Here is a 16,446-nt window from a genome sequence, read left to right as displayed (position 1 = left end):
TCGATGGGGAAAAAATACTTGGTGGAAATATTTGTATAACAAATTATTTTTTATTATATTTTGTTCTTCAATGTAATTTTAAGCGTTTTAAACAAATTGTAAATGCTTTGATGAGTGGTTGGTTATGTGACAATTTAGTAGCAATATTCATGTGTGAGAGTGTAAGATGAAATACAATTAGAGGAATATTAAATAACGGGGAATATATTGAATATTTAATGTGAATACGGTTTTGTTTTACATAGGTCTACCCATGCCACGACCCATTGGGGCTCCAGCCATAGGTGCATCGCCGCCCGACTTTGGGCTCTTGATTGTCTCATCGACTGATAGGATCATAATGGCAGCTTCTGCTGCAGCTGTGAGTGCATTAATTTTTATTATGGAGGGTTCCCAAACACATTCTTGGAAGTTGTCAGCAATATCTTCTTTAGTGATGTCAACACCATACCATTGACCACCTGAAAAATAAATAAAGAAATATTAAAGTATATTGGCAACACTCAACAAATAGCTTCGTTCTGACAACTCTGTTTGGATAAAACAGAGTTGTGTCAGGAGGAATTTGCAAAACAAATACGTATGTTTTCATCTGTGTACGGCGGCCTATCACCGGCATTTATTTATTAATAAAATTAAATTTGGACAATTAATTTGAAAGAAAATGGCACAGCAAAGTGCTGCAATTGAAAACTCTGAATGGCTTAATGGAATAGCCATAAAAAAAGAAATATTTTATGACCATGAGGAGATTGACTTCACCACAAACGCAGACGAAATGTCAGAATTTCAGATGGAAATAACGTCTCCAAAAAGAGAATATAGCTATATCGGTACATTAGGAATGGACAATAATCCTTCATCATCGATTTGGGAATACAACGATGTGGCTTTTCAAAAGGACATTTACGACCAACAGGAGAGTGATTCGGATGAAGAAGGCTACTCAGATATCGACTTGGATGACAATGACGAAGTGCTTGAAGGTTAGTAAGCATACTTTAGAGTGTTATACTGGTGATCATAATTTGATTACTCTAGATGAAAACGATATTGATCCATATGACCCAGAATGGGTTGAAGGTCCGCCAAATGCCTGCCATTCGTTTGAATTTGAGACTCCTCCCAATGGTTTGGGATTGGAAAACAAAACTATAGGCACTGATCCTCTATTTTATTTCGAGAAAATCCTTGGAGAAGCTGATGAGTTTTTTGATCTGCTAGCCTATGGTACTAATAAAAGGGCACAACAACTGATGAGCCATTCTAACCATCAGTATCCAGAAATCACCAGTCAGGAAATGAAAAATTTTATGGGTCTTTGTCTCGAAATGAGCGATATGAAACTATGTCGCTTGGCAGATTACTGGAAAAATCAAACATTTTGCGGCTTTATGGGGTTTAACGACAAAATGGACTTACGTCGTTTTTATTTAATAACAAAAATAATAAGTTTTGAAAAATTAGAACCTTATAACAAACAATCATTGCCCACAGGTGGACAGACTTCACAGTTCAATTCCCTACTACATTTTTTTAACATGCGCATGGATCTTATCTATTCTTGTGGAAACAAATTGGTTTTGAATGATCCCTTGATTTACTGGAAAGGTAATTTGGAATCGTCAAAAAATTGCACCACCAAATTTCGCTGCAATGCCCTGAAGTTACACTTATTAAACGACCCATCCGGGTTAATACTGAAAATTCTCTTGGATGTTGAGACTAAAGACCGAAAATTCCATGTAGACAATTCTAGACTCTTGGTTGAGGAAAGATTGAAAATAGTTTTGGAACTTCTAAAAGAGAAACTAAACAAAGGCCATAGCTTATATTCTTCCAAATACTATAGTAGCTACGCTTTGGTAAACGAATTAGCCAAGTTGCATACATTCTACACAGGTTATTTAGCTAACACAAGATATGGTAACAGCAGACACTTAATTTTTAGCAACACCTTGTTTCAAAATTGTGTAAGCATAAGATATGCTGATTCCATAATGATGGGCAAATGCAGAAATCGGCAAAACTACATGTACTTCATAAGCTCAGATTGCCGCGATATCGAAAAGAACGAAACAAAGATAGAACAAGAATTACAGCCAAATGTTCTAAGAGAACTTGATTGGCACTTGAGACTGTCGAACAACAAGAGTGAATACATTAAACGATTCCAAATATCGGTGCATCACGATGATATCACTTGGTCTACGAATTTGACTGTATTTGTCTTTAATCTTATGGTATACAACGCCTACATCCTTTACACTATGTACAGCAGCCAACCTTATGACAAAGATCAATTCTTTCAACACGAAGCAGTTTCACTTGAAGGGTATACTAAATTTAGAAGAAATATTATTCATTATCTTTTATCAGCGGAAGCAAAAGCATCTCAGTCAGACACGTCGTCAATACCTGGACACAGCAATGATATGACGGCAGCTGTAGCAGAAGAGTTTTTAAACTCCACCTCATCGAATAATGTTGATTTCCAACATTTACCTTTAATTTTACCTAAGCGTAAAGGGAAATTTATTAAGAAAAAATGTCAAATTTGTAAAAGAGTTGGTATGTTGACATATACCAGAGTGTGTTGCGAACAATGTCCAGCAACACCAGGACTATGCGAAACACCTTGCTTTGAAATATGGCACAAAGATATCAAAAAGTCAGACATCAATCTAAACTCAAGACTGGGCGATGCTAGCTATAATATGAAAAGCAGAAAGAAGAAACGTTCCAAAGTAATGATGGAGCAATAGTGGTCTCATACGTTATCTGGATTCCAGGTTTGCTTAAAATTAAAATATCATAGCAATAACGTCGGTTTGGATACCTATATGAAAAACTAAAATCTTGGATCTAAGCGAAGAGCACATTCTTGATAGTATGCCCGTTAAGAAGATATGCATAAAGTTCGTTATTGTTAGAAATAAATAAAATCTATTTTAAATGTAAAACAAACTCCTATTTCATTCGAATTTAATTCATATCGCTAAATCATAGTAGACGTACCTAAAAAGCAAACACGATAACTTATCCGTTTATTGGAATCGAAATATTTTAAGTTTTCGGTGGTCGGGGTAAATGAGTATGCAATGGAAATAAAACATGTATTTTCTAAGGGGTATCGTACATAAAAAGGCACAATATTTCGAACGAAATTCTCGTGACTCTTATTGATTAGAAAACTTACCTTGAGCGTGTTTTTGTCGGAGTTTGTTCAAAATATTTGTGGCATCGAAACCAGCATTGTCGCACAATTGGCGGGGAATTATTTCCAAACCCTTTGCAATAGCAGCAATTAGCAACTGTTCTTTTCCAGCAATTGTACGGGAATAATCTCGGAGAATTTTCGACAACTCCATCTCGATGGCACCGCCACCTGCAAACAAAAATATACTTATTAATATTTTCGGAAAATATGTATGGAATTTGATTAATAATCCCAATATTTACGGAAAACTATCATCAGGCTGCTACGAAATCATTATTATTATTATGAAAATTTATTATATATACAGTTTGTCAAGAAAGTGTTTTGACAATGGGATAAAAATTATGTTTTGTTCCAAAATTAAATATAATGAAATTTTAAAAAAATATTTTATTATGTATTTTGCAAAGTATACATACGTACACAGAATTAAAAATTTAATAAAATATTTAATATTTCAATTATTTCTAGAATTTGAAATAGTTGGCAATGTCAAAAGACTTTCTTGACATACTGTATATATATTTTTGATTTCATTACATTTTTATATAAAATAAATTGACTATATGTGCAACTATATATGTATATCTTCATAATTATGTATTTTCATGTTTGCCTGTATTTAGTCGTGAAAAATAAATACTATACCCACCTTACGATATCAAAAACAAATTTGGACTGTGTTTGAAATCAATGCGCTTCCAAGCAATTTTCAAATATTTTTAGACTTTTATGTGTACCGCGAACAAACCACTACTATCATAGAAGCTTTAACAGAAATAAGTGTCTGTGTTAATTTGAAAAACAAATCGACGAGAGAGTAAATCTACCAGAGACGACAAAATCTAAACATTGTGGAACTATTTTTGTACATTTTTTATGACAAACGTTATTAATTTGTTAAAACTATAAAAAAATTAATGTTTTTTTTTTACAAAATTAATGTAGGTGCATGTGGTATGTGGGAAGCAACTTTGATAAACCAAATTGCCACCTAAAGGTGAGTACTATGTTCGGGGTTTTCACCAAAACACTAAATTCAAAGCACAAATATATTTATGAAGACGATTATATTTTGATCAAGTCTTGTCAAATAATGGATGGAAAAGATCCAATTAATGGTTGCATATAATTTTATATTTCTAAATTAATTAATAAAATAAAGTAACCGTGAAAATAAGCTGGTTTTCAGCTTGAAAACTGAACATAGTACTCAGCTTAAGACTGAAGTTGGCAGCAGACTGTGAGTAAAATATCCGGTCGCTTGATCCTTCGAGGAATGCTTGTATTTTTTTTATATTTTCTACATATGGTAGAATTTCACGCTAACACAAAACTTATTTGCAATTACATTTAACTGTACATTTTTATTTCAAGCGCACTCATCTGACAAAACAGTACACTTTTAATATTCTATTAAAGATGCCAACACTGGCATATAACAAAAACACGTGACTGTAGATGGTAAGGCAACTTGACGGTTTCTGTCACCGTTCTCTTTACTTTCATAGGGGGTATTTTATTCTTTTTCTTGCCTACTGTTGTGCGAATTCTCATCGGCAATGTAGTTACTTAAATACATAAGTGTATGCTTCGCATTCATGCGGCCTTCCTTGTCGTGGGGAGCATAATATTCAATGAACGTTTAGTGAGAGTATTTATGCTGACACCACTTTATTATGAATCCCCCGTGTGTTGCTGAATCTTTATGATTCTTATCATGCGGAATTTTTGGAATAGCCCTCTTACTTTACAGAGGGCTCCACATGAAATGCATTTTAAGCCTTTGTTTATTGTATCATAATCTTCCTATTGTTGTATTGAGAAAAAGTATTGTACATACATATGTGCAATTTTCACCCGATAGAAACCGGATTTGTTAATAAATTACATATTAATTTACTGTAGAATAAACTAGGAAAAATTATCGCAAATTTATGTATAGTAGTAGAAATGTTCAATCCTAGTCATTATTGCCTAAATACTGAGAAGGTGCACTTCTGGTGTTCAATATAAAGGTAAGTACTATGTTCGCTTTTCGAGCTGAAACCACTTTATTTTCGCGATTACTTTTCCTTAAATAATCAAAATTGTAAATGAAAACAAACTTATTCCTGTAAAGTCTTGTCGAAATCTAGAGGAACAAGAAACTGTGCATCAATTGAGTTAATCTTGATTTAATTTATGCTTTATATTGAACTGTTTTAATAAAGTAACCACGAAAATTTCAACGCGAAAAGCGAACATGGTACACATCTTAAGGTGAGTACTATGTTCGGGTTTCGAGTTGAAAATCACTTTATTTTCGCGATTACTTTTCCTGAAATAATCAAAATTATAAATGAAAACAAAAATATTCCCATAATGTCTTGCCGAAATTTAGAGGAACAAGAAACTGTGCATCAATTGAGTTAATTTATCTGCTTTATATTAAATTGTTTTAATAAAGTAACCGCGAAAATTTCAACTCGAAAAGCGAACATAGTACTTACCTTTAAGGGGAAAAATGAAACAAAAACATCTGAAATCCGGCTGGTTGTTATATCTCTAGTTTTTTTTTTATAGAATGGAACCAATACCCGATTAAAGTCTACAAGTCGCTTTTCGGACACATCTCTCTTTTTTGTGGACTTAACCAATATTTTCGGACTTCGTGCATACTTTTCATTAAATGCAACCTAGAAATTAAAGTATAAACCAACTGGTAAAAAATCTCCTCTTACTATGCTCGCTATACATACACATGTAACTAAGCCAAGCTTCAAATTTCATGCTAATAGAGTCGACGGATTTACTCTTGTATGTGCTATCTTTTTGGCACCAGTACCCACAGTTGACGTGGTTGGTAGACTTGTATAGATTTTTCAATTAGAATGCCCTAAAGAATGGGTGCAACGAATGTGGTAAATATGCAGATAATGTGGTATGGTACGTTTGTTCGCCATCTAACCACATACGAACAACGACAAGTAAAATCAATTACGTGTATCCCAGAATTGAGAAATCAATGATCTCTCGGGCAAACTTTCAACGTAAAACTTGATATTTTTAAGGTTACACGTAATCTGAAAGTTATGACATACGAACGCTATTTGTGTTGTTTACAGCAACCTAAAAGATTCAACTCTCCCAAAAAATGGATTTAAATTGTAAACATTTTCCTGCGCTTATTTTTTACAACTTTCAACGAGGATTAACTCAACAATAGTGCATCGATGAACTTATTTAAATTTTTGGTTATGAACCTATGTCAAGGACCAGTGTTTATCGGTGTTATGGTGAACCGATGCTCTGCGACAACTGCAAGATTGTCATGTGACCTATCGTGAAATAGTAACAACCTTAGAAATTAAACATTTGACCGTCAAAAACAAAATTGTTCGCGTTGGATTCCATACAATTTGTCTATCTCTCATAAAAAGGTTCGTGTCGGTTGGTCGAAAGAAATGCTCCAAAAACACGATCGCGACGCGTAGGCGTATGATGAGCATGAAAGTAAACAGCAGTCGAAAGTTCGACACCTGAAGAAGTGGTTGATGCTTCACAATGCATGTTTTGAATATAACTCAATCGGAGCGGCAAAAGTGCTTCGACAATTGATTCAAACGCACTAAGACATTAATATTTGTTTTTTTCTCTAATCCCGAAATGTAAAAACCAACCCTCCTAAAACATTGTCGAGTATACGAATATATAATTGGCATGTACGAAATAAGCGTAAAATATATGACATTTTTATACACTGCGCCACACTGTGGAACAGGGTATTATAAGTTAGTGCATATGTTTGTAACACCCAGAAGGAGACGAAATAGACACATGGTGTCTTTGGCAATAATGCTCAGGGTGGGTCCCTGAGTCGATATAACCATGTCCGTCCGTCCGTCTGTCTGTGAACACATTTTTGTGATCAAATTCTAGGTCGCAATTTAGGTCCAATCGCCTTCAAATTAGGCAAATGTTCCTAATTTGGGTCAGAATAGAACCCTATTGATTTTGGAAGAAATCGGTTCAGATTTAGATATAGCTCCCATATATATCTTTCGACCGATATGCACTAATATGGACCCAGCAGCAAGAGTTTTATACCGATTTGCTTGAAATTTTGTACAAACATAACACTTAGGTATAGTCAAGTGTGCAAAATTTGATTGAAATCGGTTCAGATTTAGATATAGCTCCCATATATATCTTTCGCCCGATATGGATTTATATGGCCCCAGAAGCCAGATTTTTGGCCGAATTTGGTTGAAATTTTGCACTAGGAGTACAATTAGTAGTATAGTCAAGTGTGCAAAATTTGATTGAAATCGGTTCAGATTTAGATATAGCTCCCATATATATTTTTCGCCCGATATGAACTAATATGGTCCTAAAAGCCAGAGTTTTGGCCTAATTTGGTTGAAAGTTTGCACAGGGAGTATATTTAGCATTGTAGCTATGCGTGCCAAATTTGGTTGAAATCGATTCATATTTAGATATAGCCCCATATGCACTTATATGGCCCCAGAAGCCAGAGTTTTGGCCCAATTTGGTTGAAAATTTGCACTAGGAGTACAATTAGTAATATAGTCATGTGCGCCAAATTTGATTGAAATCGGTTCAGATTTAGATATAGCTCCCATATATATGTTTTACTGATTTCGACAAAAAATGGTTAAAATACCAACATTTTCCTTGTTAAATCGCCACTGCTTAGTCGAAAAGTTGTAAAAATGACTCTAATTTTCCTAAACTTCTAATACATATATATCGAGCGATAAATCATAATAAACTTTTGCGAAGTTTCCTTAAAATTGCTTCAGATTTAAATGTTTCCCATATTTTTTTTATTAAAATTGTGTTCCACCCTAGTGCAATAGCCAACATAAATTTTGAGTCTATAGATTTTGTAAAAGTCTATCAAATTCTGTCCAAATCGAGTGCTATTTAAATTTATGTATTTGGGACAAACATTTATATATAGCACCCAACACATTTGACGGAGTTGATATAATATCGAAAATGTGGATCTACAGAGTGGTGCAGGGTATAATATAGTCGGCTCCGCCCGACTTTAGACTTTCCTTCCTTGTTTTATCCACATTTGGTGCAACTAATGTGATATAGTTCAATTATTTCGGTAAAAAGTAATGGATTTAATGTTAGCATCACGAAAAAGATTAGGTTCGTGAAGATTAGGTTAGGTTAGGTGGCAGCCCGATATTTCAGGCTCACTTAGACTATTCAGTCCATTGTGATACCACATTGGTGAACTTCTCTCTTAACACTGAGTGCTGCCCGATTCCATGTTAAGCTCAATGACAAGGGACCTCCTTTTTATAGCCGAGTCCGAACGGCGTTCCACATTGCAGTGAAACCACTTAGAGAAGCTTTGAAACCCTCAGAAATGTCAACAGCATTAGTGAGGTGGGATAATCCACCGCTGAAAAAATTTTTGGTGTTCGGTCGAAGCAGGAATCGAACCCACGACCTCGTGTATGCAAGGCGGGCATGCTAACCATTGCACCACGGTGGCTCCCTTCGTGAAGATTACACTTCTAAATGTAATTGTATACCTTATGCGATTCATAAACGTGCTTCTTAAAAGCTAAAAAAATTTTCGTTTGATTTTTTAGGCATTGTTATCAAAGTAGAAAATATCTAAGTACTTGATTCAATATACTCAAAAATTATGCATGGGCTATGAATATATGAAAACCATAGTACATTATTATGGGTACTTGAATTGTGGGATTTACGTGTTTGGTTCATGCTTCGGGGGTACATAACACATGTTCCATTAATGTACGGAAATCTTATTTGCAACGGACAATAACTAAAAGTTTGGTTATCGAAAAACAAAAGGATGCTTGGTTTATTCTAATCAATTATCTAAGACTTTCGCTTGCCCGGAGCACGAAGCGGAAATCTTCTTCTGGAGGTATATTAGAAAAAAGCCAAATAATAGACAAAGTCACGGATGAGCTGGATTCAAAAATCTGAGTTGTTCTTACAAAATGGAAGCAAAAAAAGAGTTGGGATGTTGTAGAGAGCCCAATAGGATAATCTTCTGATGCGAGATAGCATAACATAATTCAATGTAATTAAAAAACCAATAGGTATATGATCACAAAAATTGTGTGGGCAGACCTATCAATGCCATTAACGCCATTGAAACGTTACAAGCGGAAGACTAGTTTTCCCACACTCGTCTCTCAAGAATTTAATTTTATAAAACCTCGACTTCTCTTTTCTTTTCAAAATGAGGCTACTTTTGTGCATAAAATAATAATAAAAAATACTGACTCACCGGCAACCACAGAATCATGCTTAATTGTACGACGAACAATCATAATGGCGTCATGTAAGGAACGTTCGGTTTCTTCTAAGAATTGTTCAGCGCCACCTCGCAAGATAATAGTACATGTTGTGGCATTGGGACAACCTAAATGAAAGACATATGAACATTAAAGAAAGTTTAAAACTAAATTCGTTTGTTTTGTACATACCCTTGAACACATTGAAACGTTCTCCACCAATTTGAATTTCCTCGAAATCTTCACATTGACCCAAGACACTTGGTTTAATATCATTAGCTGTAGTCATAACAGCACCACCACATGATTTCATAGTACGCTTGAGATCTTCTTCAGGTACACGACCAGCGCAGAACATATTACGATCAGCAAAATACTGGGTGGCTACATCTCCTATTGGCAATTTAGACAGAACAACATTAGCTCCGGATTCATGAATTTTAGCCAGTTTGTTGTAGAGAATCTGCCATTCGGCGTCAACAATTTTCTGGTACTCCTTAACATTGTCAACACGAATTTCTGCATTGTCACGTTCAGCCTTCAATTCCAATTCGATATTTAGCAAAGCAATTTTGCAGTTCTTATAAGATTTAGGGGCCATTTCGAAGCCGGCATATGAGAATGTCTTTTTAAAAGCAACTCCAGAAACCAATTGAGATTCTTCCAATGAACCTCCTGTAATTTTTTTAATACCAATCATATTTAAAGGCAACAAATCATCCAATGTAAGAACTGCATCGACAACCATTTTAGAGAAGAAATCCTTTTGCTGGTGAATCAATTTAGAAGACATTGCGGTTGCGGCACACTTTGTCAACAAAGCCCTCTGCTGTTCCTTGGACTGCTTTTCAATTCGCACAGCCATTTCATTGATTTTATCCATACACAATTGTAATGCCTTACGAATAGCCTTAATAACGATTCGTGGATGAACTCCTTCTTCAATGAAGGGCTTAACTTGTTTGAGAATTTCTCCAGCCAATAGAACAACCGAAGTGGTACCATCTCCAACCTAGTAAAACAAGATCAATGTTAAAATGTAATCGTTAAAAAAGGGACATTTTTGACTTCACCTCTGCATCTTGGGACTTGGCAATATCAACCAAAGTCTTGGCAGCTGGATGAACAATGTCCAGCAACTTCATAATAGTGGCACCATCATTGGAAATTGTGGCTTTTCCATGACCATCAACAATAAGTTTGTCCATACCACGGGGACCCAGTGTGGTACGCACAGCATCCACTATCGATTGGCAGGCATTGATGTTGGATACCAACTGTGGCTTGCCTTGTGAGGTATCGGTACCTTCCTTCAATAGAACAATTTGTGGTTGCTGGAAGGAAGCATTTACAACAAAAATATAAATTATTTCAACTTTTAACACATAGCGGTGACTCATAAACATGGTAGTAAACAAAAAGAATGACATGCGGCATCTGAGTCGGTGTATGGAAGTAGACACCGCACCTACGAGAAAATTCTCTTTGAGGTTAGGTCAAGGGAACGAGTGAACAAATGTAGTTTTAAGGCAAATTAGACCATTGGAATACTTGGAAATATGTCAATATTCATCTTTTCGATATTATTCATTTAGTTTTTGTTATTGCCTTCCAATTCAACGTTTTTTCGTAAAGTTTAAGAAAGAAATTTGAACAGCTGATATGTGCGGTGCTTGTTTTTGCATTTTAAACAATAACCTTCTTCCAACTAGTAAATAATTCGATTAATTAAACCTATTCTTACCATTTCGACGAATTAAGATATTTATTTATCCTGTAATTGTTAAACTATAGTCCAAATTTGCAACAGCGGTCTCCTCACGCGGGGTAATATTAACAAAGTGTGTGACTTCACTTTTAAGGCATGCATCTAAAAATGTCGTAGCGTAACGGCAACGTATGATTTTTGGCGATTAGCCTAATTGAAAGAACGTAGCATATGATCGGCAATCTAATAAACAAACTATCAAAAAGAGGCGCAAAAAAGGTTGATTTTTTTAAAATTCAAAATGAACTGGAGTGATATAAAGTAAATCTAAGTCTTTTAAACTTTGGAGACTATATAGAAAAAAATAAGAAGTGTAAAACTCGTCGAAAAAGAAGGTGGTCTGTTCGCCCAATCAATAAAGATTGGAATAAAAGTGGTTACCATAAAAAGGTGTTCCAGAATATAAAACTACATGATGATGAACATTTCTTCATACATACTCGACACGCCACGCTACGCTTACGTCCCCTTTTTGGATGCATAACCAGGCCTTTACACTTTTGATGTGCATGACGGCGTAATTTCTGTTGCTTAACTTTGGAGTTGTCCCCCGCATACCATGATGAAACTACTAAAGGTACTACAACACAGTCAGCTGTTCACAGCTGAGTACATCCAACTGTCAAAAACATGTCTTGTTACTATTGGTTACATTTTACATTCCCAGGTTACTATTGTCAAAAACATTTATGGTTACTATTGGTTACATAGGTTGTTATTGGTTACGTAGGTTCTATTGGTTACATTTTACATGCCACTGGTTATTATTGTCAAAAACATGTCTGGTTATTACTGGTTACATAGGTAACTATTGCCCTGTCAATATTTTTTGAATTTGACGGCACTTCTGAGAATCCCACCACATCGAAAACAATCGTATACGACATCCAAAACTCGTCGGAAAAGCGCCGTCACTATTGAGAAGTTGTACCACGCCAAGTTACTACAAAAAAGTATCGCATGAGTGCAATTATATTTAATAAATTTAGAACGACGCCAATAAGAGCCTCTTCAAACAATCAGAAAAAGTGCATTTTAAGATAGTTGTAAAAGAATCATTGTGGTCAAGTAAAACACGTTTGTTTAGATGTTTATTAATTTGATTAAACATTTATAAATTCTTACAATCATAGAAAAAAGTCTGCTAAAAACAGCAGTTGATGTCTGCTGTTATATTTTTATACTTCAGGGCCAAATGAACAACAATTAATAAAATTTTTAGGTTATAAATTGTTCCCCAAAGCATATTTAAGAACCAAAAGTATTTTTTGGTATATTTTCGCACCGTAATATACTTACAAGCTCCTAAATACGATCAGCAAACATTTTGTTTGCTGTTATGCCTCAATTCGATAAATATTCAGATTTTTGGTCACATACTATAGATATTCATAAAATATTGTTTTAATTATGTTAGGATAGCTCCTAATTTGACTTTCTTATTTGTATTAGCCAAAATAAAACATGTTTTAGTGTAATCGAGCTTAAAAAATAGCAGGAAATGTTTGCTATTTCAGCAAACAGTGACTGCTGTCCCTTTTTCATCAGACTTTCTGCTGTTTTAGCAGACTTTTCTGCTGTCCCTACTAACAAATTTCTTTGGGTGTATAAATATAACATTTATACCACTATCACAACACATCTGACATAATTTTTTATTAATAATAGAATGATGTTGATTTACAAGTGGCAAGTTACATGGTGCAGCGTCTATCAGCCAATGTTTTTATTCTCGATGGAGGCAGCGTTTCTGTAAAATATCTGAAAAACAATCGCTTTATTCCATTTGGAAATTCAAAATTGTTCACCAATATACTTCTTACAATTTTAAGCGAAATAACTATGTTTTCAGCACTTCATTATCGATTTTATTTAAATAAATTATAAGAAGCTAGTTGCGCTTGGTGTTTCACAAAATATAAAATGGCTCTTGTAACAATAGTGATGGCAAAATACTTTCATGTATATTTCGTACTTTTTCATACGCTTCCCCATCGCTGTTGGCGTTTGTTACGAGTCTGTGGTAGCGATGAGGATGAAATGGAACTTTGAAATGCTGGCAGGGTGGTTGCAGAGGTTACTATTGGTAACTAACATTACAATTTAAACAAAACAATTTGGAAATATTTAATATCTTTTGTTTACTAACATTAAATTTGTAAACAAAACTTACATCTGGATGTACTTGAATTTTGTTGTTTTTATTGTTTTTGTGATACTAATAAACAACAATTTATAAAATTTTTAGGTTATAAAATTTTCCCCAAAGCATATTTAAGAACCAAAAGTAGTTTGTGGTGTATTTTTGGTACTGTAATATACGTACAAGCTCCTAAATACGATCAACAAACATTTTGTTTGCTGTCATGCCTCAAGTCGATAAATATTCAGATTTCAGTCAAATACTATAGATATTCATAAAATATTGTGTTAATTATGTTAGGGTAGCTTCATTTTTATTTGTTTTAGCCAAAATAAAACATGTTTTAGTGTAATCGAGCTTAAAAAATAGCAGGAAATGTTTGCTATTTCAGCAAACAGTGACTGCTGTCCCTTTTTCAGCAGACTTTCTGCTGTTTTAGCAGACTTTTCTGCTGTCCCTGTAGGAGTAAAACGGCCCAAATGAAATGAATATCCAAAGTTCTATAATACAGCTTTGGAATTTCATATATCAATCAATCATATACCCCTAGGACATACATCGGAAGCGGCATCGTAAAACATGAGGCTGTTGTTTGCGAATTAATTCCAAATGGCCAAAATGTTGACGAAACCTTTGAAATTGTGTTGAAAATAATTTTAGAAAACTTTGACAAAACACACCCTGAAATACAACAAAAAAACATGCAAAACTTTTTCAGTTTGAGGGTAAGTATAATTTTCAATTCAATATATTGACAATATAATCTTATATGCAGGCCGGTACGGTTCCTAAATTGCCCGCATAGTAATGAATTTTGATATAATTTTGTGATTTATACTGATAATCGTCCGGTGTCAATCATAGTTTGAAAGTTTCGAAAACTAATAATAAACGAAGAAAATAAACGCCTTTTTACGTTCTCTTTCGTTTTTGTTTTCACAATTTCCCACGTTTATCTCTACATCTCAACAATGTTCTCGAATGTATACCTTATGGGAGCAAAATGTAACCGATCGATAATAATGCTTCACAGAATTTTCATTAGCAAATAAAGCAATGCATGGGTAATTTAAAACATGATATTTGCAACAAAATTTAAGATCAAAACCGTGATCTAATTGTATTTGATCTAATATGAAAACTTATGCAAACTTAATTTTAAGATACGCAATTTACACAATATTAAGGAGAAATTTCTATAAAATAAAGTATTTTTAGTTAGAAGAAAGTTCTGTCTAAAATTTTGTTCCTTAGAAAAAACTATTTTTTTGTGTAGATTTAAAGCAATATATGTTAGTTACCTAAGAATGTCTTTAGTTTAAAGTAGGGAAATCGCTACTAACATTCTTAACGGAAGGTCAAAATCATGCAAACTTTGTTGCGTGCTGGCAATGCAGTTTTCCCAAGATTTACTTATGGAAGCGAAATATTAACCATCGATAATTAAGTCCCAAGGAATTTTCCGGTTAAATACTTTATACTTCTACTTTATACAACAATTCAAATCCATGCAGTTCTACACTCCTTGAAGATCTAACTCAGGAATTTGCTCTCATTTTCAAGACTCATTATCAATCCTACTGTAAAGTAGGCTACAAAAACATTTCAAATAACTGGATGTCATCGTTCTCCCAATCTGTTTGTCTGTCTGTCTAACACTAATTATTCTTCGTATATCTTGTCGTGTGTGAAACTCTATTTTTAGAGAAACGTATACGCACCGATGTCATAGTAAAGTCAACTGCCGGGCAGAGACGTAAAACGACACAGCATCAACATCTTGAGGAGCCAGCATGCATCCGTCCTTTCATTGGCCGATGGCTTTTCTTAGTACAAATTTACAATGCGTGACGCAAACACGCAACCCGATGATATTGTAACCGTGGAAACGACAAAGGAAATGAAATTCTTGCCGCCGGCAAAATTTTTAAAGAAAAACATTTTCGTTAAATTGAAATTTTAAAGTGCAAGCACAAAGTGAAGTGAATGATAATAATATAATGATAATAGCACAAATCTAATTAAGAAGACACACTAAAATAAAATCAAAATGAAAATGTAAAGTTTTCACATCTAGATCTAATTCTGTTTGATTTGAGAATTGGATATATAGATGAACGCACACATGAACAAGCACCCTAATTGCCAGAGTCCTATAAATATAGTTTCTAAACGGCAAAAGCGACCGGGATCTTTAGGATTTTTTATAAGTGAAAAAATTACCCAAAAATGTATCAACCGTCGTATAGTGAATAAATTTCAAGAGAGTGTCTCAAAAGTATAAGAGGAAAGGATATATGTGAACTTCTTCATTTCATTGTGATGACTATGATGGAAGGATTACTCAATAAGAATCTTAAATAATGTAAGTCCATACTTGGTAAAATATGCAAATCAAAATTAAGTTAATATATTAACTTCAAAATTAATAACAATTAATCAAGGACAAACCAGTTTTTATACTTTTGTACACGATTATCATTAAAATGTCTTTCATTTTTCTTTTATGAGAATACTTAGGGGTATTACAAAATAACACTGTCTAAATAAAAATGTAAATGTTTATTTACAAATATATGAATTTATATTAAATAGTCATCGCCAGAGATTGCATGTGTATACACACGTATATATCTATTTATCTGTTTACGTATTGTGAAAGAAATTGGTTCATAAAATTTCGTTATGTCTTTTACGAAAAACAAATCCATTTGGCTAAACAACGTGCAAATTATGGGAAACATTCAAGCAAACATTTAAAATTCAGCTATCCGCAAATGAAAATCATTTGTCTCCCATGAAAAAACATTTCCTTTGCTATCAAAATGTCTCTCTCGAATTCTTACTCTCACATACAAAGTTCTGTTATTCTTGTGCTAAAGCTCTTTGAAACCCTCCCGCCAACAATTATCGCAAAAATAGCTTACATACATATACTACTGCTATTACTGGTGCTTTCTTCATGTTCTTTCGTTCATTTAATGATTGCAGCAACAGCACTCTAGTTGGTAGCGAT

At 34.1% G+C, this 16,446-nt stretch overlaps 2 protein-coding genes and 1 non-coding gene across 3 annotated transcripts; 2 read left to right on the top strand and 1 right to left on the bottom strand.

The window, feature by feature from the left end:
* Positions 1 to 28: 28 nt before the first annotated feature.
* CCT7 (chaperonin containing TCP1 subunit 7) lies at positions 29 to 11,398 on the bottom strand. The gene is made up of 6 exons (XM_075288888.1): positions 11,264 to 11,398; positions 10,593 to 10,853; positions 9,712 to 10,531; positions 9,513 to 9,647; positions 3,200 to 3,388; positions 29 to 461 (listed from the first exon to the last, which is right to left on the bottom strand). Exons 1-6 carry the CDS (start codon positions 11,264 to 11,266, stop codon positions 238 to 240), a joined length of 1,632 nt encoding a protein of 543 aa, XP_075145003.1. The 5' UTR covers positions 11,267 to 11,398; the 3' UTR covers positions 29 to 237.
* Positions 551 to 2,967, top strand: LOC142220031 (uncharacterized). The gene is made up of 2 exons (XM_075288887.1): positions 551 to 986; positions 1,042 to 2,967. Exons 1-2 carry the CDS (start codon positions 665 to 667, stop codon positions 2,763 to 2,765), a joined length of 2,046 nt encoding a protein of 681 aa, XP_075145002.1. The 5' UTR covers positions 551 to 664; the 3' UTR covers positions 2,766 to 2,967.
* Positions 4,827 to 4,959, top strand: LOC142222852 (U4atac minor spliceosomal RNA). Its single transcript, XR_012718445.1, has one exon. It is a non-coding gene; the product is annotated as a U4atac minor spliceosomal RNA (small nuclear RNA).
* Positions 11,399 to 16,446: the final 5,048 nt, after the last annotated feature.

Source organism: Haematobia irritans, chromosome 1 (assembly GCF_050003625.1).
Source record: "Haematobia irritans isolate KBUSLIRL chromosome 1, ASM5000362v1, whole genome shotgun sequence".
In the NCBI taxonomy this organism is placed as follows: Eukaryota; Metazoa; Arthropoda; class Insecta; order Diptera; family Muscidae; genus Haematobia; species Haematobia irritans.
Note: the sequence above shows the minus strand (reverse complement) of the source record. Positions and strands in the feature narration are given on the sequence as shown.